This window comes from Macaca fascicularis, chromosome 11 (assembly GCF_037993035.2).
Source record: "Macaca fascicularis isolate 582-1 chromosome 11, T2T-MFA8v1.1".
Classification (NCBI taxonomy): domain Eukaryota; kingdom Metazoa; phylum Chordata; class Mammalia; order Primates; family Cercopithecidae; genus Macaca; species Macaca fascicularis.
In genome coordinates this window covers 57,713,643-57,741,076 of record NC_088385.1, presented here as the reverse complement: position 1 = coordinate 57,741,076, position 27,434 = coordinate 57,713,643, and the positions used below count along the sequence as shown (strand labels likewise).

The window sequence follows — 27,434 nt, the reverse complement described above, 5'->3', positions numbered from 1 at the left end:
TTAATAAACCACATATTTTACTTTACATCATTTTGGTTCAGGGAGTCCAATAAAATTATTAATTTCATATTGAAATGGAAATGCATGCAACAAAAAATAAGGAAAGGGTTTTCAGAATGATAATATGTCAAATTAGCATTTACATTCCTGGCAAAAAGCCAGTTGGTTATGATGTATTATCATGTTTTATACACTGCTGGAGATATTTGCAGCTCTTTTTCCATTGATTTTCTTAATGGTGGCTTTTGAAGAGGATATATGTTTAAATTTTGATGAAGTCCAATTTATCATTTTTATTTTTATTAATGGTTGTGCTTTTAGTGTCCTAAGAAATCATTGCCTAACCCAACGACCCAACGACTCAAAGACTTTTCTCTTTGCTTTTTTCCTAGAAGTCTTACAACTGTAGCTCTTATACTTAGGTCTGTGATCCATTTTGAGTTAATTATTTCTCTAAGTCTCTTGGTGCTCCTAAAACATATCATAGACTGCTTATAAACAGTTGCTTAATAAACAACAGGAATTTATTTCTCACAGTTCTGGATGCTGAAATTGAAGATCAAGGCACTGGCAGATTCGGTGTCTGATTAGGGCCATTTTCTGGTTCATAAATTGTGACTTTCAGCTGTATCCTTACGTGGTGGACGGGCAAGGCAGTTCTTTCGGCCTCTTTTATAAGGGCGCCGATCTTGCTGATGAGAGCTCTGCCCTCTCAAAAGGCCCTACCTCCTAATATCATCACCTTAGGAGTTAGGATTTCAACATATGAATTTTGGATGGACACAAACATTCAGATTGTACCACTATTGAATACAGTATGGAGCAAAACTCCGAGGGGTTTTTTTGTGTGTGTGTGGCGTAAGGATATCCGGTTGTCCTAGCATAGTTTGTTGAAAAGACTGTTTTCCATTATATTGTCTTGGCACTGTTGTGAAAATGGCCATAAATATAAGGGGTTTTTTCCCCTCTATGTTGTGTTCCAATAATCTACCGTCTATCTTTTAAACATTAAATTTTTTTAGAGATGGTCTCGTGTTACCCAAAGACTAGAGTGCAGTGGCATGATCACGACTCACTGAAGCCTCAAACTCTTGGGTTCAAGTGATCTTCCTGCCTCAACCTTCCAAGTAGCTGGGACTGTGGCTGCACACCACCACACCTGGTTTATTTTTATTTTTGCAGAGATCGGGGCTCACCGTATTGCACAGGCCGATCTTTAAATTCCTGAGCTCTCGCGATTCTCCTGCCTTGGTCTCCCAAAATGCTGGGATTACAGGCATGAACCACCACTCCCAGCCTCTACAGGTCTGTCTTTACACCAATGTGTTAATTGCTGTAGTTTTATAATATGTTTTGAAATCAGATAGTGTAACTCCTTCAGTTTTTTTCCCCAAAATAATTTTGGCTATTCTAGATCCCTTGCCTTTCCATATAGATTTCAGGATTGGCTTGTTAGTTTGCATGAAAAATCCAACTGGCATTTTATAGGCCAATCTGTGAATAATTGCCTTATTAACAACATTGAGTCTTCTGACCCATGAATGTAGTATGAGTCTCCATTTATTTTAGGTCTTCTTTAATTTCTCTAAGTAATGTTTTTGTAGTTTTCATTGTACAAGTCTTACACATCTTTTGTTAAATCTGTTCCTAATTATTCATTATTTTACATGCTATTATCAGCTGGGTGCGGTGGCTAATGTCTGTAATCCCAGCACTTTGGGAGGCCAAGGCAGGCGGATCACTTGAGGCCAGGAGTTTGAGACCAGCCTGGCCAACATGGTGAAACCCCCTCTCTACTAAAAATACAAAACTTAGCCGGGCATGGTGGCGCACACCTGTAATCCCAGCTACTCAGGAGGCTGAGGCATGAGAATCGCTTAAACCTGGGAGGCGGAGATTGCACCGAGCTGAGATTGCACCATTGCACTCCAGCCTGGGTGAAAGAGTGAGACTCTGTCTCAAAAAATAAAAATAAAAAAATAAACGCTATTATGAATAGAATTGTGTTCTTAAATTTTGTTTTCAGATAGTTTATTGTGAGTATAGACATATGATTGATTTTTCCTGTAACCTCAATGAACTTGTTTTACTAGATTGTTTTGTAGATTCCTTCAGCATTTCTACATTTACAGAATCATGTCATCTGTGAATAAAGTTTCCCTTTTTGATTTCCAATTTGTGTGCCTTTAATGTCTTTTTCTTGCCTATTGCACTGGCTAAAATCCTTGCTGTGTTCCTGATTTTATAGGGAAAGCATTCATTCTTTTACCATTAAGTAGGATGGTTAGCTTATTCTTTATAGATGCTCTTCATCAGTTTAAGCTTCCTTCTATTGCTATTTCTTTTTTTAAAAAAATAATTTCAACTTTTATTTTAGATTCAGGAGATACGTGTTACCTAGATACATGCCTGATGCTGAGATTTTGGGTACTACTGATCTTGTCACCCAGGGCATAATTGAACACATATACTGAGCATAGTACCCCCAAATTAGTTTTTTGGCCCTTGGCCCCCTCCCTCCCATCCTCTTCTAGTAGTCCCTGGTGTCTTTTGTGACCACCTTTATGTTCATGAGTACCCACTATTTACCTCCCACTTGTAAGTGAGAACATGCAGTACTTTGTTTTCTGTTCCTGTGTTAATTCACTTAGGATAAGGGCCTCCAACTCCATTCACGCTGCTGCAAAGGACATGATTCTGCTTTTTTTTATGGCTGTATAGTATTCTGTGGTGCATATGTACCACAGTTTCTTTATCCAGTCTATTGTTGATGGGCACCTTGGTTGATTCCATGTCTTTGCTATTGCAAATAGTGCTGCGATGAACACAGGAGTGCATACGTCTTTTTGGTAGAATGATTTATATTCCTTTGGATATATACACAGTAATAGGATTGCTGGGTCCAATGGTGATTCTGGTTTAAATTCTTTGAGAAATCTCCAAACTGCTTTCCACAGAGGCGGAACTAATTTCTATTCCCACCAGTAGTGTGTAAGCATTCCTTTCTCTTGGCAGCCTTGGCAGCATGTGTTTTTTGGCTTTTTTTAACAATAGCCATTCTGATTGGTGTGAGATAGTATCTCCTTGTGATTTTGATTTGCATTTCTCTGATGATTAGTGATGTTGAATATTTTTTCCATGTTGTTGGCTGCTTGTATGTCTTTTGAGAAGTATCCATTCATGTCTTTTGCCTATTTTTTAATGGGGTTAATTGGTTTTTGGCCTGTTCAATTGTTTAAGTTCCTTACAGATTCCGGATATTAGACCTTTATAGGACACATAGCTTGCAAGTATTTTCTCTCATTCTGTAGGTTGTCTGTTTTCTCTGTTGATAGTTTCTATTGCTGTGCAGAAATTTTTCATTTTAATTAGTTCCCACTTGTCAATTTTTATTTTTGTTGCAATTGCTTTTGAGGACTTAGTCATAAACTCTTTCCCAAGGTCAATGTCCAGAATGGCATTTCTTGGGTTTTCTTCAAGGATTCTTATAGCTTGAGGTCTTACATTTGAATCTGTAACCTATTTCGAGTTAATTTTTGCATATGGTGATAGGATAGAGGTCTGTCTGGTTTCATTCTTCTGCATATGGCTAGCCAGCTATCCCAGCACCATTTATTGAACAGGGAGTTCTTTCCCCATTGACTTTGTTAAAGATCAGATGGTGTGTGGCTTTATTTCTGGGATGTCTATTCTGTTCTATTGGTCTATGTGTCTGTTTTTGTAACAATACCATGCTGTTTTAGTTACTGTAGTCTTTTTTTTTTTTTTTTTTTGAGATGGAGTCTTGCTCTGTCACCCAGGCTCAAATACAGTGGCATGATCTCAGCTCACTGCAACCTCCCCTCCCAGGTTCAAGTGATTCTCCTGCCTCAGCCTCCCAAGTAGCTGGGATTGTAGCTGTGTGCCACCATGCCCTGCTAATTTTTAGAGATGGGGTTGGAACATATTGGCCAGGCTGGTCTCAAACTCCTGACCACAAGTGATCTGCCCACCTCGGCCTCCCAAAGTGCTGGGATTATAGGCAAGAGTCACCATGCCCAGTGTTACTGTAGTGTTATAGTATAGTTTAAAGTTGGGTAATGTGATGTTTCCAGCTTTGTTCTTTTTGCTTAAGATTGCCTTGGCTATTTGGGCTCTTTTTGGGTTCCATATAAATTTTAGAATAGTTTTTTCTAGTCCTGTGAAAAAATGACATTGGTAGCTTGATAGGAATATCATTGAATCTATAGATTGATTTGGGCAGTATGGACATTTTAATGATATTGATTTTTCCTGTCTATGAACATGGAATGTTTCCCATTTTTCTGTGTCATCTATGATTTCTTTCAGCAGTGTTTTGCAGTTCTCCTTATAGAGATCTTTCGCCTCCTTGGTTAGATGTATTCCTATGAGGTTTTTTTGTTGTTGTTGTTGTTGCTTGTTTGTTTTTTGTTTTTTTGGCATGTGTGGCTATTGTAAATGATATCGCATTCTTGATTTGGCTCTCAACTTGAATGTTATTGATGTATAGAAATGCTACTGATTTTTGTACATTTATTTTGTATCCTGGAACTTTACTGAAGTCATTTATCAGTTTCAGGAACCTTTTGGTGGAGTCTTTAGGGTTTTCTAGAATCATACCATCAGTGAAGACAGATAGTTTGGCTTCTTTTCCTATTTGGGTACCTTTTATTTCTTTCTCTTGCCTGATTGCTATGGCTAGGACTTCTTATTGCTATTTCTTTTGAGAATTTTTAAACTTAGAATGGTGTTGGATTTTATCAAATATATTTTCCACATCATTTGCAGTGATCTTGTCATTTTTATCTTTTATTAATATAGGCTTTATTTTATTGATTTTCAGATGTAAAACCAACCTTGCATTTTTGAAAGAAATTCCACTAGGTAGTGTATATAATCCTTTTTAATATGTTGCTGTATTCAGTTTGCTAACATTTTGTTGATGATTTTTGAGTCTGTATTCATGAAAGCTGTTTCTCTGTAGTTTTCTTGTAATGTCTTTGGTTTGGTATCAGGATAATAATACTAGGCTTACATAACTATCTGGGAAATACTCCCTTCTCTATTTTCTGAGTGTGTAATATTAGAACTATCTCTTCTTTAAATATTTGATATAATTCACTTGTGAAGTCAACTGGGCTTGGGTTTTTTTTTTTTAAATGGGAAGACTTTAAATTACTAATTATATTTATGTACTTGTTACAAGTCTATTCAGATATTTGTTTCTTCTTGAGCCAGTTATCGTAATTTTTTTCCTTTTAGGAATTTATTACTGTTACTAAAATTTATGTGTAACAAATATAATGTTAATCAGTTTTTAAATACTTCTCCTGAATAATACAGGGAACTGAAACCACTTTGACTCTGATACCTGCCTTCTCCCCACAACTTAGACATTATTTTTAATGATTCCAAGGTTTCTGTCTTGCCACTACTGACATTTTGGGCCAAACAGTTCTTTGTTTGGGAGATGGGAGAACTATACTGTGCATTGAAGTATGTTAGGCAGATACCAGTAGCAAACTTATCCCTTGCCTAGTTTTAACATCCGAAAATTTTCTCCAGATATGTTACCAAATGTTCCCTGGGGGCAAAATTATGCCCAAGTGAGAACAACTGTTGTGTACAGACAATGTTTATTTACATTTACCTATATATTATCCATGACTTTCTCTGTTCTGTCTTACATCTTATACCTCCCTTTTAGCATCATTTACTTTCTTTCTGATTTCTTTTACTTCCTTGGTGAAAGACTGTTGGTAGTAAATTCACTTTTTGTTCACAGATATTCTTGAATGATACTTTTGCTGGATATACAATTGTAGGCTCATAGTTATTTTCTCTCAGCATTTTGAAGATATTTCATTGTCTTTTGACTTTCTTTTCTATTTTATTTATTTTTCCACAGCTTATTGGGGTACAGGTGGTGTTTGGTTACAAGAATAAATTCTTTAGTGATTTGTGAGATTTTGGTGCAACCATCACCTGAGCAGTATACACTGCACCCTATTTGTAGACTTTTATCCCTTGCCTCCCTCCCACCCTTTCCCCTGAATCCCCAAAGTCCATTGTATCATTGATATGCCTTTGCATCATCATAGCTTAGCTCCCACATATCAGTGAGAATATATGATGTTTGGTTTTCAATTCCTGAGTTACTTCACTTAGAATAATAGTCTCCAATCTCATCCAGGTCGCTGCAAATGCCATTAATTCATTCCTTTTTATGGCTGAGTAGCATTCAATCATATGTATGTGTGTGTGTGTATATATATATGTGTGTGTGTGTGTATATATATATATACAGTTTCTTTATCCACTAGTTGATTGATGGGCATTTGGGTTGGTTCCACGATTCTGCAATTGCTAATTGTGCTGCTATAAATATGTGCATGCAAGTTTCTTTTTTGTACCATGACTTCTTTTCTTCTGGGTAGATACCTAGTAGTGGGATTGCTGGATCAAATGGCAGTTCTACTTTTAGTTCTTTAAGGAATCTCCACCCTGTTTTCCATAGTGGCTGTACTAGTTTACATTCTCACCAGAAGTGTGGAAGCATTCCCTGATTACTGCATCCATGGCAACATCTACTGTTTTTTTTTTTTTTGTTTTTTCTTTTTTAATTTTTTGATTATGACCATTCTTGAAGGAGTAAGGTGGTATTGCATTGTGGTTTTGATTTGCATTTCCCTGATCATTAGTGATGTTGAGCATGTTTACATGTTTGTTGGCCATTTATATATCTTCTTTTGAAAATTGCCTATTCATGTCCTTAACCCACTTTTTGATGGGATTTTTTTTTCTTGCTAATTTGTCTGAGTTTGTGGCAGATTCTGGATATTAGTCCTTTGTCAGATGTATAGATTGTGAAGATTTTCTCCCACCCTGTGGGTTGTCTGTTTACTCTGCTGACTGTTCCTTTTGCCATGCAAATGCTCTTTAATTAAGTCCCAGCTATTTATCTTTGTTTTTATTGCATTTGCTTTTGGGTTCTTGGGCATGAAATCCTTGCCTAAGCCAATGTCTAGAAGGGTTTTTCCAATGTTATCTTCTAGAATTTTTATACTTTCAGGTCTTAGATTTAAAGTCCTTAATCCATCTTGAGTTGATTTTTGTATAAAGCAGGCAACAAGAATCCAGTTTCATTCTCCTACATGTGGCTAGCCAATTATTCCAGCACCATTTGTTGAAAAGGGTGTCTTTTCCCCATTTTATGTTTTTGTTGGCTTTGTTGAAGATCAGTCGGTTGTAAGTATTTGGGTTTATTTCTGGGTTCTCTATTCTGTTCCATTGGTCTATGTGCCTATTTTTATACCAGTACCATGCTGTTTTGGTGACAATGGATTTATAGTATAGTTTGAAATCAGGTCGTATGATGCCTCCAGATTTGTTCTTTTTGCTTAGTCTTGCTGTGGCTATGCGGGCTCTTTTTTGGTTCCATATGAATTTTAGAATTGTTTTTTATAATTCTGTGAAGAATGATGGTGGTATTTTGATGGGGATTGCATTGAATTTGTAGATTGCTTTTGACTGTATGGTCATTTTCACAATATTGACTCTACCCATCCATAAGCATGGGATGTGTTTCCATTTGTTTGTGTCATCTATGATTTCTTTGAGCAGTGTTTTGTAGTTTTCCCTGTAGAGGTCTTTTGCCTCCTTTGTTAGGTATATTCCTAAGTATTTCATTTTTTTTGCAACTATCATAAAAAGGGTTGAGTTCTTGATTTGATTCCCTGCTGTTAGTATATAAGAGAGCTACTGATTTGCGTACATTAATCTTGCATCCGGAAACTTTGCTGAATTTTTTTTTTTTTTTTTTTTTTTTTTTTTTTTTTTGAGACGGAGTCTCGCTCTGTCACCCAGGCTGGAGTGCAGTGGCCGGATCTCAGCTCACTGCAAGCTCCGCCTCCCGGGTTCACGCCATTCTCCTGCCTCAGCCTCCCAAGTAGCTGGGACTACAGGCGCCTGCCACCTCGCCCGGCTAAGTTTTTGTATTTTTAGTAGAGACGGGGTTTCACTGTGTTACCCAGGATGGTCTCGATCTCCTGACCTCGTGATCCGCCTGTCTCGGCCTCCCAAAGTGCTGGGATTACAGGCTTGAGCCACCGCGCCCGGCCTTTTTTTTTTTTTTTTTAAGAGGGAGTCTCATTCTGTCGCCCAGGCTGGAGCTCAGTGACACAATCTCGGCTCACTGCAATCTCCGCCTCCTGGGTTCACACCATTCTCCTGCCTCAGCCTCCCGAGTAGCTGGGACTACAGGCACCTGCCACCACGCCCGGCTAATTTTTTTGTATTTTTTAGCAGAGATGGGGTTTCACCATGTTAGCCAAGATGGTCTCAATCTCCTGACCTCGTGATCTGCCTGCCTCGGCCTCCTAAAGTGCTGGGATTACAGGCGTGAGCCACCACGCCCGGCCTTGCTGAATTCTTTTATCAGTTCTAGGAGCTTTCTAGAGGAGTCTTTAGGGTTTTCAAGGAAAATGATCATACTGTCAGCAAACAGTGACACTTTGACTTCCTCTGTACTGATTTGGATGCTCTTTATTTTTTTCTCTTGCCTGATTGCTCTGGCTAGGACTTCCAGTACTATGTTGAAGAGGAGAGGTGAGAGTGGGCATCCTTGTCTTGTTCCAGTTCTCAGAGGGAATGCTTTCAACTTTTCCCCATTCAGTATTATGTTGGTTGTGGGTTTGTCATAGATGGCTTTTATTACATCGAGGTATATCCCTTGTATGCTGATTTTGCTGAGAGTTTTAATCATAAAGGGATGCTGGATTTTGCCAAATGCCTTTTCTGCATCTATTGAGAAGATCATGTGATTTTTGTTTTAAATTCTGTGTCTGTAGTGTATCACATTTATTGACTTGTATATGTTAAACCATCTCTGCATCCCTGGTGTGAAACCCACTTGATCATGATGGATTAACTTTTTTTTTTTTTTTTTTTTGAGATGGAATCTCCCTCTGTCACCCAGGCTGCAGTGCAGTGGCACAATCTTGGCTCACTGCAACCTCTGCCTCCTGGGTTCAAGCGATTCTCCTGCCTTAGCCCCCTGAGTAGCTGGGAGTCTCCCTCTGTCACCCAGGCTGGAGTGCAGTGGCACGATCTCGGCTCACTGCAACCTCTGCCTCCTGGGTTCAAGCAATTCTCCTGCCTCAGCCTCCCAAGTAGCTGGGATTACAGGTGCCTGCCACCATGCCCAGCTAATTTTTCTAATTTTAGTAGAGACAGGGTTTCACCAAGTTGGCCAGGCTGGTCTCAAACTCCTGACCTCAGGTGATCTGCCCACCTTGGCCTCCCAAAGTGCTGCGATTACAGGGGTGAGCCACTGCGTCCAGCAGGTGGATTGTCTTTTTGATATGTTGTTGGATTTTGTTAGCTAGTATTTTGTTAAGGGTTTTAGCATCTATGTTCATCAGGAATAGTGGTCTGTAGTTTTCTTTTTTGGTTATGTCCTTTCCTGGTTTTGGTGTTAGGGCAATGCTGGCTTCATAGAAAGAATTAGGGAGGGCTCTCTCTTTCTCTATCTTGTGGAATAGTGTCAAAAGGATTGGGAGCAATTTTTCTTTGAATGTCTGGTAGAATTCTGCTGTGAATCCATCTGATCTTGGATTTTTATGGTTAGTAATTTTAAAATTACCATTTTAATCTTGCTGCTTGTTATTGGTCTGTTCAGGGTATCTATTTCTTCCTGATTTAAGCTAGGAGGGTTGTATTTTTCCAGGAATTTATCCACCTCTTCTAGGTTTTCTAGTTTGTGTGTGTAAAGGTGTTCATAGTAGCATTGAATTATCTTTTATATTTCTGTGGTGTCAGCTGTAATATCTCCTCTTACGTTTCTTATTGAGGTTATTTGGATTTTCTCTCTTCTTTTCTTGGTTAATCTTGCTAATGGCCTATCAATTTTATTTATCTTTTCAATGAACCAACTTTTTGTTTCATTTATCTTTTGTATTCTTTTTGTTTCAATTTCATTTAGTTCTGCTCTGACCTTGGTTATTTCCTTTCTTCTGCTGGATTTGGGTTTTTTTTTTTTTTTTTTCTTGTTTCTCTAGTTCCTTGAGGTATGACCTTAGAATGTCGGTTTGTGTCCTTTCAGTCTTTTTGATGTAGGCATTTAGGGTTATGAACTTTCCTCTTAGCACCACCTTTGCTGTATTTCAGAGGTTTTGATAGGTTGCATCATTATTGTCATTCAGTTTGAAGATTTTTTAAATTTCCATCTTGATTTTGTTTTTGACCCAGTGATTATTCAGGAGCAAGTTATTTAATTTCCATATATTTGCATGGTTTTGAAAGTTCCTTTTAGAGTTGATTTCCAGTTTTATTCTACTGTGGTCTAAGAGAGTTCTTGATATAATTTCAATTTTCTTAAATTTATTGAGGCTCATTATGTGGCCTATCAGATGGTCTATCTTGGAGAAAGTTCCAGGCAGTGTTGAATATAATGTTTACTCTGCAGTTGTTGGATGCAATGTTCTGTATCTGTCTGCTAAGTCTGTTTGTTCCAAGGTATAGTTTAAATCCATTGTTTCTTTGTTGACTTTCTGTCTTGATGACCTGTCTAGTGCTGTCAGTGGAATATTGAGGTCCACCACTATTACTGTGTTGCAGTTTATCTCATTTCTTAGGTCTATTAGTAATTGTTTTATAAATGTGGGAGCTCCAGTGTTAGGTGCATATATGTTTAAGATTGTGATATTTTCCTGTTGGACAAGGCCTTTTACCATTATAGAATGTCCCTCTTTGTCTTTTTTTTTTTTTTTTTTTTTTGACGGAGTCTCGCTCTGTTGCCCAGGCTGGAGTAAAAGAATTCAGGAAGTTAGTTATTAAGCTAATCTGGGAGGCACCAGAGAAAGGCGAAGCCCAATGCAAGGAAATCCAAGGTTCCTTCTTATTTGGGTAGGCTCTGTCAGAGGGAAAGTCTAGGGCTAAAGGCTGTTGTTTACATTCTTTTATCCCATTGAGTGTTCCGCTGATGTAGTACTCTCCTCCATCCTTTCCTATGGATGTGGCTTCCTGAGAACCGAGCTGCAGTGATTGTTATCTTTCTTCTGGGTCTAACCACCTAGCCTAGTCTACCAGGCTCTGGGCTGGTACTGGGGGCTGTCTGCACAGAGTCCCGTGATGTGAACCATCTATGGGTCTCTCAGCCATGAATACCAGCACCTGTTCCAGTGGAGATGGCAGGGAGTTGAAACGGACTCTGTAAAGGTTCTTAGCTTTGGTGGTTTACTGTCCAATTTTTTTTGCTGGTTGACCTCCTGCTGGGAGATGGTGCTTTCCAGAGAGCATCAGCTGTGGTATTATGGAGAGGAACAAGTGGTGGGCAGGGCCCTAGAACGCCCAAGAGTATACGCCTTTTGTCTTCAGCAACCAGGGTGGGTAGGGAAGGACCATCAGATGGGACAGGGCTAGGCATATCTGAACTCAGACTCTCCTTGGGTGGGTCTTGCTGAGGCCACTGTGGGTAATGGGGGTGAGAGTCCCAGGTCAATGGAGTTGTATACTGAGAGCGATTATGGCTGCCTCTGCTGAGTCATGCAGGTTGTCCGGGAAGTGGGGGGAAGCCGGCAATCACAGGCCTCATCCAGCTCTCACACAGTCCGAAGGGCCAGTCTCACTCCCACCATGCCCCTCAAAAGCACCAAGTCTGTTTCCAGACAGTTGGCAAGCAGGGCTGAGAACTTGCCCCAGGCTACCCACCTCCCAGAGTATTTGAGGTGTCTCCCAGGTCCTGCAGGAGCAGTCTGCTTCCTTCAGAGGTGTCTGTGGTTGTCTTGGGATTCTTGGTTTATTCCTGCAGTCGTTCTGGAGCTAAAATTAATGATGCCAGCCTCCACACGCTGCTCTGTCCATCCAAGTTAGAGCTGCAATCTAGTTCTGCCTCCCGTCTGCCATGATGATCTGAATAATCAGCTCTGCAGTCTGTACAGAAGCTCCACGTTGGAGCTGCAATCTAGTTCTATCTCCCATCTACCATGATAATCTGAATAATCAGTTCTGCAGTCTGTACTCAAGCCGTGTTTCTCGAGAGTAGGCCTCAAGAAACCTACAATCATGGCAGAAGGCAAAGGGGAGACAAGCACATCTTCACATGGCAACAGGAGAGGGTGTCTTTTGGCTTTCATTATTGCTATTGAGAAGTTTTCTGAAAACTAATCTGTAATTCTATTACAAGGATTTTGCTTTTATCTCTGGTTACATTTCAGATCTTCTTTTTGTTGTTGTTGTTGTTGTTGTTGTTCAACTTCAGTATAATGTCTGAAAGGGAATTATGTTTTGTTTTGGCTAATATTGTGCTTATTAATATTTTATCTGGATTAATGTCTTTTATCAGTTTTTAAGAGATTTCAACCCAAATCCATTGAATATTGCCTCTCCTCTATCCCCTTTATTCCTTCCTCTCTGGCACTCTCATTAGATGTCTATTAGATTTTCTCATTCTATCCTTCTTATACCTTATTTCATGATTTTCTCTTTTTTTCCCTCTGTGCTACAGTCTAGGAAGTTCCTTCAGCTATATCTTCTGGTTCACAAATCCTCTCTTTAGCTGTGTCTAATATGATATCTAGTTTATCCAGTGAGGTTTTTTTTTTTAATTTTTGAGACAGAGTCTTGCTCTTGTTACCCACGCTGGAGTGCAAAGGTGCGACCTTGGCTCACTACAACCTCTGCCTCCTGGGTTCAAGTGATTCTTCTGCCTCAGCCTCCCGAGTAGCTGGAATTACAGGCATCCACTACCACGCCTAGCTAATTTTTTGTATTTTTAGTAGAGATGGGGGTTTCACCATGTTGGCCAGGCTGGTCTCAAACTCCTGATCTCAGGTGATCCACCCGCCTCAGTTTCCCAAAGTACTGGGATTACAGGTGTGAGCCATCGTGCCCTATCCAATGAATTTTAAATATTAGCAATTACTTTTTTCATTTTTAAAGATTCTGATTCTCCTTTAAATGTGTCTAGTCCTTCTAAATAGTCTATTGCTCATTTTTAATTTACCTTTTACTTCTTTAAACAATTTACATACTTTTTTTATTCTGTACCTAAAAATCTTAAGTCCTTGGGAGGCATAATATGTTTGTTGTTTCTGTTGTCTTTCACTATTAACGGTTTTTTTCCTTATGTGTTTGGTGATCTTTGAACTGATATTTGGTTGATTTTAATCTGTGGGATCTTAAGTGCTTCTAAACTTTAGCCCATTAAATTAATTTCAGTTATTATATTTAATTATATTAGGTATGTATGTTAAATATATTAATGATTTGTGATCTTTTTATTGTAATCCATTCAATTTCATTGAAACTTTATCTGGTTATATTCTGTGAGGCCTTAGATGAAGTTGGGTTTCTATATAAATAATTTGCATTTGATTTTGTCAGGATCAAATCTTGGGATGTTACTAAGCTAGAATCTGTTTTAAACTAAATTCTCAGCTTGAAGTTTTGTAGTCTACTCAGTGTTACTCTGGATAGCAAATCCATGTGAGTGGTATTTATAGTTATACATTTGGGGGAGAGGAAATTTCTAGGTTTTCCCCCTTCCATTAGGCAGTTTTCCTAGTAAACATGGGGATGGAGATAGGAGGTGAGGATGTGTTGGTTATATGTGGTTCATTTAAAAAGCTTTTTATTTTAAAATAATTATGGAGTTATTGGAAGTTGCAAAGATAGCACCGACAAGTCAAGTGTACTTTTTATGCAATTTCCTACAATGGTTACATCTCTTGTCACTGAAATACAATATCAAAATCTGGAGACTGATGGCCGGGCACGGTGGCTTATGCCTGTAATCCCAGCACTTTCGGAGGCTGAGGCAGGAGGATCATGAGTTCAGGAGATCGAGACCATCCTGGCTAACAAGGTGAAACCCCGTCTCTACTAAAAATACAAAAAAAAAATAGCCACGTGTGGTGGCAGGCGCCTGTAGTCCCAGCAACTCGAGAGGCCGAGGCAGGAGAATGGCATGAACTCGGGAGGTGGAGCCTGCACTGAGCCAAGATCGTCCCACTGCATTCCAGACTGGGCAACAGAATGAGACTCCGTCTCAAAAATAAAGAAAAAAACTGGAGACTGACATTAATACAATGCGTGTGTAGATTCATGAAACCATCACAAAAAAACAGGGTATGGAGTTATTCCATCAGGACAAAAATCTCCTTCTTGCTACCTAACCTTCTTAACCCTAGCAACTATTAATCTATTCTCTGTCTGCGTAATTTTGTCATTTCATTGTTATATACTTGGAATCATAGTATATGACATTTTAAAATTGACTTCTTTTCACTCAACATAATGCCCTTGTCCATCTAACTTGTTGAATGTATCAATAGTTCATACCTTTTAACTGCTTAGTCATATTCTATGGTAAAGTTATACTAGTTTATTTAAGTATTCTCCTATTGAAGGACATTTTGGTTGTTTTTAGTTTTTGGCTTTTACAAATAAAGCTTTCATGAATATCTGTAAGTAGGTTTTTTGTGTGTACATTTGTATTTCTCTGGGATAAATGTCTAGGGGTACAATTCTTGGCTCATGTGGTAAGTGTATGTTCACATGAATGTTTTTAAGAAACTGTATGTCTGTTTTTTGGTGTATACACGTTTAGCATTGCTATGCTTTCTTGGTGGACTGACCCTTTTATTATTATGTAATGTGTCTCACATCCTTGTAATCTTCTTTGCTCTAAAGTCTACTTTATCTGATATTTATATAGCCATTCCTACTTTCTCTTTTTTCCATTCCAGCTTCTTTTTTTTGTCTGGATATTGGGTCTTACTCTGTTACCCAGGCTGGAGTGCAGCGGTGCCATCATAGCTCACCATAACCTCAAACTCCTGGGCTCAAGTGATCCTCCCGCATAGCTGGGACTACAGACGTGCACTACCGTACCTGGCTAATTTTTTGTTTTTATTTTTGTAGAGATGAGTTCTCCCTATGTTGCTCAGGCTGGTCTTGAACTCCTGGCCTCAAGCAATCCTCCCACCTCAGCCCCTCAAAATGCTAGGATTACAGGTGTAATCCAGCTTTCTTTTGATTAATGTAGCCATGTGTATTTTCCCCCTCCTTTTTTTTAACCTACGTAGATCACATTTGAAGTATACTATATATATAAGAACAAGGTGGGCGCAGTGGCTCACACCTGTAGTCCAAGCACTTTGGGAGGCCAAAGTGGGCAAATCACTTGAGGCCAGGAGTTTTGAGACCAGCCTGGCCAACATGGCAAAATTCCATCTGTACTAAAAATACAAAAATTAACTGGGTGTGGTGGTGCACCCCTGTAATCCCAGCTACTCGAGAGGCTGAGGCACAATAATTGTTTGAATCCAGGAGGCAGAGGATGCAGTGAGCTGAGATTGCGTCACCACCCTCCAGCCTGGGTGACAGAGCAAGACTCTGTCTTAAAAAAAAAAAAAAAAAAAAGAAAAAGAAAAAAAAGAAAAAAATTATATCCTGGGTCATGAGTGTGACTCATTTTTAAAGTATAGCCATGGGACAGACTTCAGCTTTATGGTGTCTTTCCCTACTTCCCAACTTGGACAAGTTTTATTCCTTAACCATCTCCTTCCAAGGCCCATGAAACCACTGAAATCAATATTACAAGTTAACATTTTGGCAAATACTCTCAAGATCAAAGTTAACTTCTGTGTTCCAGTTCCTTCTCTAAGTTTCTATTTCACACCGAGTCCTTAACCTATGTATTCTTCCTCTTTAATAGTCTTCAGTGGGGACCTTGGTATGTACCTGTAATCTACCATGTCCTGAAGAACTAATTTAATTCTCAAAACAACTCTATGATGGGTATCATTGCTCTCACTTTAAAGATCATGAAACGGTATGACATTGTGAAAGATGAAATGTTAGGCTCACGCCTGTAATCCCAGCACTTTGGGAGGCTGAAGTGGGCGGATCACAAGGTCAGGAGATCAAGACCATCCTGGCCAACATGGTGAAATCCTGTCTCTACTAAAATACAAAAAATTATTTGTATGCCAGGTATGGTGGCATGTGCCTATAGTCCCAGCTACTCGGGAGGCTGAGGCAGGGGAATCGCTTGAACCCAAGAGGCGAAGGTTGCAGTGAGCTGAGACTGCACCACTGTACTCCACCCTGGAGACAGAGCAAGACTCCCTCTCAAAGAGAAAAAAAAAAAAAATATATATATATATATAGATAGATAGATAGATAGATAGATAGATATAGATATATAACATTAATAATATAGGGGAAATACATGAGATTTGCAACAGGCAGAACTGGGCTTGAATTCTGACTTTATCATTTAGTTCTTGTATTAGTTCAAGCAACTTATTTAACCTCTTTAAGCTTTATTTTACTCATTCATTTTATGGTATTTTCTACAGTGTTGCTGGGGGTATTAAATGAGATAATGCATTGCAATGCTTAGCATTTTAGTAAGTACCTGGCCCTAAACAAATGGTAGTTGCTTCTATTATTGTTGCTGTAATTGTTATTAAAGAGTCAATAACATGCCCATGGTCATTCAGCTAGCACATGGTGGCAGGCTGGGACTCAGAATTAAGTCTGTGATTCTAAAGCCCGTGTTCCTTTCCCTACACCATGTTGCTTTCCTTATCTTCCTTAAAAAGTATTCACAGATGGAAAAAAAGAAAAATAATAATTCACAGGTCTTTCGTACATTTATCTACTTCCTACCTAAATAATCTACAATTATTTAAATGGCTAGGGCCTGTGGGGAATAGGAAGAAAACAGGAGTCTTAGTACTTAACCTCATATATTCCTAACTGGACTATGATTTCCTCAAGAGCAGTTTAATGTAGTTATTAAATATTCAGGCTTTACAATCAAAGAGACTTGGATTTGAGTCCCAGCTTCTTAATCTCTAAGATTCTCAATTACTGGTCTGTTAAATGGGGTAAAAATAACATTAACTCCCTTTTAGGAATATTGGGGGCATAGGATAAAGTAGTATATTTAAAACAGGACCCAGGACAGGCATGGTGCTCATGCCTATAAACTCAGCTACTCAGGAGACTGAAGCAGCTGGATTGCTTGAGGCCAGGAGTTTGAGACCAGCCTGGGCAACACAGCAAGACTGTCTCTTAAAAGCAAACAAACAAAAGCTGGGCACAATGGCTTATACCTGTAATCTCAGCACTTTTGGAGGCTGAGGCAGGAGGATTTCTTAAGGCCAGGAGTTCAAGACCAGTCTAGGAAACATGGCAAGACCCTGTCTCTACAAAAAAATGAAACAATTAGCTGGGCATGGTGGCACATGCCTGTAGTCCCAGCTACTTGGGAGGTTGAGGCAGGAGGATTACTTGAGACCAGGAGGTCAAGGTTACAGTGAGCCATGATCGTGCCACTGCATTCCAGCCTAGGTGACAGAGCAAGACCCTATCTCTTAAAAAAAAAAAAAACATACATATATACATACATAATACATTTGAAAAAGCTGGGCGTGGTGGCACGTGCCTGGAGTCCCAGCTATTGGAGAGGCTGAAGCAGGAGAACTGCTTGACCCCAGGAGCTTGAGGCTGCAGTGAGCTATAATTACACCACTGCACTCTAGCCTGAGTGACAGAGTGAGACCACCATCTCTAAAAAAAAAAAAGTGTTTTAAATAGCAACAAGAACAAAAACAAGACCTGAAACATGGTAAATACTCCCAAATGGTAGCTCTTATTACCAAAGACAAAGAGGCTATGTCGTCTATGTTTTTATTCCTCCCATTAGTTCAGTCAGTTAACATTTAGTGCCCCTATATACACTAAAAAAATATATTGCAATCAGCTTGCCTGATACCAAACAAGGCATTAAATTAAAAGGAAACTAAATATGATTCCTCATAGCCTGAAGCTTATTACTTAAGATAGAGAATCCTGCTGCAGAGCTGGCTTCATAATCTGTGAGTTCAAACCACAGAAACACTTGGAACTATCATTCTATCTTAACGTTCAAGTATCTTGGCATGTACAACCAGAGAAAGTCTCTATTTCTGCTTTGGAAGAGAATTTTCTCTCCCCTCTCACAAGGAAAAACAGATCCCTCAAAAAGTTGTTTTCAGTGTTTTATAAGAACCGATAATACTTTTCAATCTCATGGCATAAAGTGATAAAAAGATAATACACAGAAACAGTCAGACATCACTTAATGATGGAGAACATTCTGAGAAATACATCGTTAGGCAATTTTGTTGTTGTGTAACCATGATAGAGTGTACTTACATAAACCTAGATGGTATAGTCTGCTGCACACCTAGGGTATATGGCATAGTCTTTTACTCCTAGGCTACATGCCTGTTCAGCTGTACTCAATATTGTAGACAGCTGTGATACAGGAGTAAGCATTTGTATATCTAAACACAGAAAAGGTACAGTAGGCCAGGCTTGGTGGCTCATGCCTGTAATCCCAACACTTTGGGAGGCTGAGATGGGTGGATCACAGGAGGCCAGGAGTTCGAGACCAGCCTGGCCAACATGGTGAAACGCTGTCTTTACTAAAAATACAAAAATTAGCTGAATGCTGTGCGTGGTGGCTCACGCCTGTAATCCCAGCACTTTGGGAGGCCGGGGTAGGCGGATCACCTGAGGTTGGGAGTTCAAGACCAGCCTGACCAACATGGAGAAACCCTGTCTCTACTAAAAATACAAAAATTAGCAGGGCATGGTGGCACATGCCTGTAATCCCAGCTACTTGGGAGGCTGAGGCAGGAGAATCACTTGAACCTGGGGGGCGGAGGCTGCAGTGAGCCGAGATTGTGCCACTGCACTCCATCCTGGGCAACAGAACGAGACTCTGGGGGAAAAAAAAAAAAAGGTACAGTAAAAATATGGAAAAATAATCTTATAGACCACCATCGTGTGTGTGGTCTGTCATTAACCTAAATGTCATTATGTGGCACATGACTGTATATAAAAGATTTGACCTTCCTCTGCACATCATCAGGAAAATGTGTATCAGTAAAATTCAGACCATAATTACCTTCTTCTTTTGTTCTTCCCCAGCCACTTATAAAACACTTTGTGTTTCCGTCCAGGATTTGGAAAACATCAAAAGGTAGGCAAATAGGCTGAATATAGTCATTATACCTCACTGCTTTTTTTAAGTGAAAAAGTGCAATATCATTTACATAAGATTCCAAAATGAAGTTTGGATGAACAATGATTGCTTTAATTTTTATCTTCTTGGTATAAGGATGGTGCCCATGTATATTATTAGTTCCAATCACAGCTCTCCACATTAAAGGATCGCTGAAAGAAAGTAAACATTCTTATTATAAACATCTTTATTTAACTAAGTACATATTCTTAACTTCCCACTAGTTTTTTTCTCATGTTAGATTAATAATAAAAAACTTTAATTCCAGTTTCATGTGACATAAAATATTAAATAACACAAATATCATGATCTAGGGAAGGAGAAAAAGACCAATGGGACAGAAAATTCAGAAACAGATTCAAGTACATGAGAATTTAATATGTTATTAAGGCAGCATTTTTTACCAATGGACAAAAGAATGAATTATTCAATATGTGGTATTGGGGCAACTAGCTGTTTGAAAAGAGAAATAAAATTAGATACCTGAAATAACACTAAACACCAAAATAAACTCCAAATGGATTAAATATTTAAATGTACAAATCTTCTTAATAAAGAGTTCCCATCTTTCAGAGATACCCAAAGTGGTATGTCTGAGTTTTGCTTCAAAATAATTGGAGGGAGAATGGTAAGGGTATAGGTGAAACAAGATCAGGTATCAGTTGATAACGGGAAGCTGGGTGATGGGTACATGGGAGTTCGCTAAAATATTTCCTCTAGTTTTATAATTTTTTTGAAACTTACTGGAATGAAACATTTGGGTATTAACTTATTATGTGAATGAAAAAACTAAACCAGCGCCTGGCTCAGTGACTCACACCTGTAATCCCAGCACTTTGGGAAGCCGAGGTGGGTGGATCACGAGGTCAGGAGATTGAGACCATCCTGGCTAACATGGTGAAACCCCGTCTCTACTAAAAACACACACACACACACACACACACACACACACACACAAATTAGCCGGGCGTAGTGGCAGGCACCTGTAGTCCCAGCTGTTTGGGAGGCTGAGGCAGGAGAATGGTGTGAACCCGGGAGGTGGAGCTTGCAGTGAGCCAAGATCGAGCCACTGCACTCTAGCCTGGGCGACAGAGTGAGACTCCGTCTCAAAAACAAACAAACAAACAAACAGAAAAAAATATAGATGAATATATAACATTGACACAAGAAAGGATTTGATAAAGCATGATATTAAAGGTAAAAACAAGAAGCAACTAATGGATCTTGGCCATCTTAAAAAAGCAAGCAAACAAGCAAGCAAAAAACCAAACCCAAAACAAGTGAAACAATTAAAACCACAAGAGGTTAACAGTAGTTAACATCTGGAATCGAATTCGGAAGGAGGAACTTTCACTTTATACACTGTCGCTTACAGATAACTTTTCATCTTTCAAATTGGCAATGTTTATATGAGTGCGCACGTGTGTGTGTGTGTGTGTGTGTTCGATGATAACACTCAGTGCACACCAGTTAGAGGAACAAGGGTACTCTTACTCATGGCAGAAAGTGTAATAGATGGGCAATTTGGCAACATGTATCAGTAGCCTAAAAAAGCTGCATTACATTTGACTTGCAATTCTACTTCCTAGAATTTATCCCAAAGAAATAAAAGATGAACACAAAAATTTAGCTATAAAAATATTTACCACAGAAATTTTGGCACATCTACAAAGTGGAATACAGGAGCAAAATAGATACGTTGACATGGAAAAATGCTTACGTTATGTAATTTAATGAAAAAGGCTATTTCACAGTTTAGCTATATAAGCCTGTTCTATAAAATAATTTGCATATATGGCTAGAAAAATCTAGAAGACTATGTAACAAAAAACAGCTATTATTTCTAGGAAATGCAATAAATGATTCTTATTTTTTCTCATTTCTGTTTTCTCATTTTCTTACATTAAATACGTTATAGGCCGGGCTTGGTGGCTCACGCCTGTAATCCCAACACTTTGGGAGGCCGAGATAGGCAGATTGCTTGAGCCCAGGAGTTTGAGCCCACCCTGGGCAACATGACGAAACCCTGTCTCTATAAAAAATACAAAAATTAGCTGGATGTGATGGCACATGCCTGTAGTCCCACCTACTTGAGAGGCTAGGTGGCAGGATTGCTTCAGCCCAGGAGGTTAAGGCTGCAGTGAGCCATGACTATGCCACTGCTCTCAAGCCTGAGCAACAGAGTGAGACCCTGTCTCAAAAACAAAAAACAAAACAAAACAAAAAACCAAAAATGTTTTACTTGTTTTTTTAAAATATAAAACTGTACATACACTTATCATTTGACAAGGTAGTCTCACTCTTGGGTATTTACAGAAGTGAAATGAAAACCTACATTCACACAAATGTTTATAGTGGCTTTACTCATAATTGACCAAATTGGAAACAAATATCCTTCAAGAGTAGATGGATTAACAAACAGTGGTACGTTCATATGTATTTGGCCATTCTTGCTTTGTTATAAAGAAATACTTGAGGCTGGGTAATTTATAAAGAAAAGAGGTTTAATTGGCTCACAGTTCTGCAGGCTGCACAGGAACCATGGTGCTGGCATTGCTTGTGGTGAGGGCTTCAGGGAACTTACAATCATGAAGGAAGGGGAAAGGGGAACAGGAGCATCGCATGATGAGAAGGAGCAAGATAGCAAGTGGGGAGGTGCCAAACACTTTTATTTGTATGTTTTCCCTAACTTTTATTTTAGGTTTGGGGGTACATGTGCTGGTCTGTTACATAGGTAAACTGTGTGTGGCAGGGGTTTGGTGTGCAGATTATTTCACCACTCATGTGATGAGCATAGTACCCAATAGGCATTTTTTCAATCCCCTTCTCCACCCTCAAGTAGGCCCCAGTGTCTGTTATTCCCTTCTTCATGTTCATGTGTACTCAATGTTTGGCTCCCACTTATGAGAGATAACAACATGTAATATTTGGTTTTCTGTTCCCGTATTAATTTACTTAGGATAATGGCCTCTAGTTCCAGCCATGTTGCTACAAAGGAGATGATTTCATTCTTTTTCATGACTGCATAGTATTTCATGGTATATACGTGCCACATTATCCAGTCCATCATTGATGAGCATCTAGGTTGCTTCCAGTCTTTGCTATTGTGAATAGTGCTGCAGTAAACATATGCATGCATGTGTCTTTATGGTAGAATTATTTATATTTCTTTAGGTGTATATCCAGCAATGGGATTGCTGGGTCAAACAATAGCTCTGTTTTAGGTTCTTTGAGAAATCTCCATACTGGTTTCCACAGGGACTGAACTAATTTCCATTCTCATCAGCAGTGTATAAGCATTTGCTTTCTCCATAGTCTTGCCAGCATCTGTTATTTTTTTACTTTTTAGTAATAGCCATTCTGATTGGTGTGAGATAGTGTCTCATTGTGGTTTTGATTTGCATTTCTCTGATGTTGAGCATTTTTTCATGTTTCTTGGCCATATGTATGTCTTTTGAGAAGTGTCTGTTCATGTCCTTTGCTCATTTTAAAATGGGGTTGTCTAGTGTTTGCTTGCTAATTTGTTTAAGTTCCTTATAGATCCTAGATATTAGACCTTTGTTGAATGCATAGTTTATAAATATTCTGTAGGTTGTCTGTTTACTCTGCTGATAGTTTCTTTTACTGTGCAGAAGCTCTTTAGTTTTATTAGATCCCACTTGTCAATTTTTTTGTTGCAGTTGCTTTTGGAGTCTTTGTCATGATGTCCTTGCCAGCAGCTTTGTTTCTGGGTTCTCTAACCTGTTCTATTGGTCTATGTGTCTCTTTTTGTACCAGTACCATGCTGTTTTGGTTACTGTAGCCTTCTAGTACAGTTTGAAGTCAGGCAGTATGATGCCTCCAGCTTTGTTCTTTATGCTTAGGATTCCTTTGGCTATTTGGGCTCTCTTTTGTTCCATATGAATTTTAGAATAATTTTTAAAATTCTGTGTAAAACGTTGTTGGTAATTTGATTGGAATAGTGTTGAATCTGTAAATTGCTTTGGGCAGTATGGCCATTTAAACAATAATGATTCTTCCTATCCATGAGCATGGAATGTTTCTCCATTTTTTTTTTTTTTTTGTCATCTATGACTTCTTTCAGCAGTGTTTAATAATTTGTTTTGTAGGCCGGGCGCGGTGGCTCAAGCCTGTAATCCCAGCACTTTGGGAGGCCGAGATGGGCGGATCACGAGGTCAGGAGATCGAGACCTTCCTGGCTAACACAGTGAAACCCCGTCTCTACTAAAAATAATACAAAAAACTAGCCGGGCGAGGTGGCGGGCGCCTGTAGTCCCAGCTACTAGGGAGGCTGAGGCAGGAGAATGGCGTGAACCCGGGAGGCGGAGCTTGCAGTGAGCCCAGAACGCGCCACTGCACTCCAGCCTGGGCGACGGAGCGAGACTCCGTCTCAAAAAAAAAAAAAAAAAAAAGAATTAAAAAATAATAATTTGTTTTGTAGAGAGCTTTCACATGCCTGGTTAGATGTATCCTTAGATATTTTAATCTTTTTGTGGCTATTGAAAATGGGATTCATTCTTGATTTGACTCTCAGCTTGGATTTCATTGGTGTATAGAAATGCTGCTGATTTTTGTACATTGATTTTTTTAATCCTGAAATTTTGCTGAAGTTGTTTATCAGATCTGGGAGCCTTTGGGCAGAGACTATAGGGTTTTCTAGGTATGGAATCATATTGTCTACAAACAGAGATAGTTTGACTTCCTCTCTTCCCATTTGGATGCCTTTTATCTCTTTCTCTTTCCTGGTTGCTCTGGTTAGGACTTCCAGTACTATGTTGAATAAGAGTGGTGATAGTGGGCATCCTTGTCTTGTTCCAGTTCTCCAGGGCATTTCCAGCTTTTGCCCATTCAGTATGATATTGGCTATGGGTTTGTCATAGATGGCTCTTATTATCTTGAGGTATGTTCCTTCAATGCTTAGTTTTTTGAGGGTTTTTAACATGAAGGGATTTGAATTTTATCAAAAGCCTTATCTGTATCTATTGAGATGATCATGTGGTTTTTATTTTTAGTTTTAGTTCTGTTTTAGTTCTGCGTATGTTGAACCAACTTTGCATCCCAGGAATAAAGCCTACTTGATCATGGTGGATTAGTTTTTGATGTGCTGCTAGATTCAGTTTGCTAGTATTTTGTTGAATATTTCTGCATCTATGTTTACGAGGAATATTGGCCTTAAGTTTTCTTTTTAGATCGTGTCTCTGGCAGGTTTCAGTTATCAAAATGATGCTGGCTTTGTAGAATGAATTAGGGAGGAGTCCTTCCTCCTCAATTTTTGAAATAGTTTTAGTAGGACTGGTACCACCACTTTTATACACCTGGTAGAATTTGGCTGTGAATCCTTCTGGTCCAGGACTTTTTCTGGTTGGTAGGTTTTTTTAATTACTGATTTAGTGTTGGAACTTGTTATTGGTCTGTTCAGGGTTTCAATGTCTTCCTGGTTCTATTTTTTGAAGTTGTATGTTTCCAGGAATTTATCCACTAGGTTTTCTAGTTCGTGTGCATTCAGATTTTCGTAATAGTCTTTGAAGGTATTTTATATTTCTGTGGGGTTGGTGGTACTGTCCTCTTTGTCATTTCTGATTTTGTTTATTTGGATCTTCTCTATTTATTTTTTCTTTCTTTTTTTTTTTTTTGTTAGTCTAGCTAGTGGTCTATCAATCTTATTTATTCTTTCAGAAAACTTTTGGTTTTGTTGATCTTTTGTATGTTTTTTTGTGTCACAATTTCATTCAATTCAGCTCTGACTTTAGTTACTTCTTTTCTTCTGCTAGCTTGGGGGTTGGTTTGTTCATTTTTCTCATTCCTCTAGGTATGATGTTAGGTTATTAGTTTGAGATCTTTCTAATTTTGGTGTGGGCATTTGGCACCATAAACTTTCCTCTTAACATTGCTTTAGCTGTTTGCCAGAGATTTGGGTATGTTGTATCCTTGTTTTCGTTCGTTTCAAAGAATTTCTTTCTTTCTTTTTTTTTTTGAGACGGAGTCTCGCGCTGTGTCACCCAGGCTGGAGTGCAGTGGTGCAATCTCGGCTCACTGCAAGCTCCGCCTCCCAGGTTCACGCCATTCTCCTGCCTCAGCCTCCGAGTAGCTGGGACTACAGGCGCCTGCCACCACGCCCGGCTAGTTTTTTGTATTTTTAGTAGAGACGGGGTTTCACCATGTTAGCCAGGATGGTCTCGATCTCCTGACCTCGTGATCCACCAGCCTCGGCCTCCCAAAGTGCTGGGATTACAGGCTTGAGCCACCGCGCCCGGCCGAATTTCTTTAATTCTACCTTAATTTCAGCATTTACCCAAAAATCATTCAAGAGAAGATTGTTTAATTTCCATGTAATTATATGGTTTTGAGAGATGGTGGTACTGATTTCTATTTTTATCATGTTGTGATCCAAGAGTGTGGATGGTATGATTTTGGGTTTTAAAAATTTGTTAAGAATTGTCTTATTCTAGAATTGTCTTATTCTAGAGTGTGTGGTCTATTTTAGAGTATGCGTTATGTGGAGATGAAAAAAATGTATATTCTGTTGTTTTTGGGTGGAGTGTCTGTTAGGTCCATTTTGTCAAGCGTCAAGTTTAGATCCCAAATATCTTTTTAAGTGTTCTGCCTCAGTGATCTGTCTAATACTGTCAGTGGAGTGTTAAAGTCTCCCACTATTATTGTATGGTTATCTAAGTCTCTTCATAGGTCTCCAAGAACTTGTTTTATGAATCTAGGTCCTCCAGTATTAGGATAGGTAAGTCTTCTTATTGAATTGAACCCTTTATCATTATGTATTGCTCTTCTTTGTCCTTTTTTGGTCATTTTGGTTTAAAGTCTATTTTGTCAGACTGGGCGTGGTGGCTCATGCCTGTAATTCCAGCACTTTGGGAGGCCAAGGCGCATGGTTCACGAGGTCAGGAGTTCAAGACCAGCCTGACCAAGATGGTGAAACCCTGCCTCTACTAAAAATACAAAAATTAGCCAGGTGTGGTGGCAGGCGCTTGTAATCCCAGCTACTTGGGAGGCTGAGGCAGGAGAATCGCTTGAACCTGGGTGGCAGAGGTTGCAGCGAGCCGAGATCGTGCCACTTCACTCCAGCCTGGGTGACGGAGTGAGACTCCATCTCAAAAAAATAAATAAATAAAGTCTGTTTTGTCTAAAATAAGAATAGCAACCCCTGCTCTTGTTTGTTTTCCATTTACTTGATAGATTTTGCTCCATCCCTCTACTTTGAGCATGTGGATGTCACTGCATGTGAGATGTCTCTCTCTTAAAGACAATGTACAGTTGGGTTCTGTTTTTTTTAATCCAACTTGCCAGTCTGTGCATTTTAAATGGGGTGTTTAGCCTTTTTACATTAAAAGTTAATATTGGTATTTGCATATTTGATACTGTCGTCGTGTTGTTAGCTTGTTTATGTAGACTTGATTGTGTAGTTGCTTTATAGTGTCAATGGTCTATGTACTTAAGTGTGTTTTTGTGGTGACTGGTAATGGTCTTTCATTTCCATGTTTAGTACTCCCTAAGGATCTCCTGTAAGGCAGGTCTGGTGGTAATTAATTCCCTTAGCATTTGCTTGTCTGAAAAGGATCTTATTTCTCCTTCACTTACAAAGCTTAGTTTGGCTGGATATGAAATTCTCTGTTGGAATTTATTTTCTTTAAGGATGCTAAATATAGACCCCCAATCTTTTCTGGCGTGTAGAGTTTCTGCTGAAAGGTCTGCTGTTAGCCTGATGGGGATTCCCGTTGTAAGTGACCTGCCCTTTCTCTCTAGTCGCCTTGATGTTTTTTCTTTTACATTAACCTTGGAGAATCTGATGACTATATGTCTTGAGGATGGTATTCTTGTATAATATCTCACAGGGCTTCTCTAAATTTCCTGAATTTGAATGTCAATCTCTCCAGCAAGGCTGGAGAAATTTTTATGGACAATGTCCTCAAATAGGTTTTCCAAGTTGCTTGCTCTCTGTCCTTCTTTCAGGGATGTCAATGAGTTGTAGGTTTGGTCTCTTTACATAATCCCATATTTCTTGGAAGTTTTGTTCATTCTTTTTTCTTTATTTCTGTCTGAGTTGACTTGAAGAACTAGTCTTTCATCTCTGAGATTGTTCTCAGCTTGGCCTATTCTGCTGTTAATACTTCCAATTATTAAATTCTTGTGAGGTTTTTTTTTTTTTTTAGCTCTATAGATCAGTTTGGTTCTTTCTTAAAATGGCTGTTTCATCTTTCAGCTCTTGTATTATTTTACTGGATTTCTTAAGATTCCTTGGATTGGGTTTCAGATTTCTCCGGAATCTCGTTTCTCTTCATTGCCATCCAGATTCTGAATTCTATGCCTCTCATTCCAGCCATTTCAGTCTGGTTAAGAA

At 39.0% G+C, this 27,434-nt stretch overlaps 1 protein-coding gene and 1 long non-coding RNA gene across 2 annotated transcripts in view; one reads left to right on the top strand and one right to left on the bottom strand.

Annotated features, from left to right (window-relative positions):
- The window catches only part of TMPRSS12 (transmembrane serine protease 12), a 45,746-nt gene that overhangs the window by 10,251 nt on the left and 8,061 nt on the right, over positions 1 to 27,434 (bottom strand). The window contains exon 3 of the mRNA XM_065524208.2: positions 18,968 to 19,236. Within this exon, the coding sequence (XP_065380280.1) occupies positions 18,968 to 19,236 (269 nt within the window). The remainder of the gene's footprint in view (positions 1 to 18,967; positions 19,237 to 27,434) is intronic.
- The window catches only part of LOC123567514 (uncharacterized), a 92,695-nt gene that overhangs the window by 63,595 nt on the left and 1,666 nt on the right, over positions 1 to 27,434 (top strand). The window contains exon 2 of the long non-coding RNA XR_006690483.3: positions 18,991 to 19,042. This is a non-coding gene — a long non-coding RNA (uncharacterized lncRNA). The remainder of the gene's footprint in view (positions 1 to 18,990; positions 19,043 to 27,434) is intronic.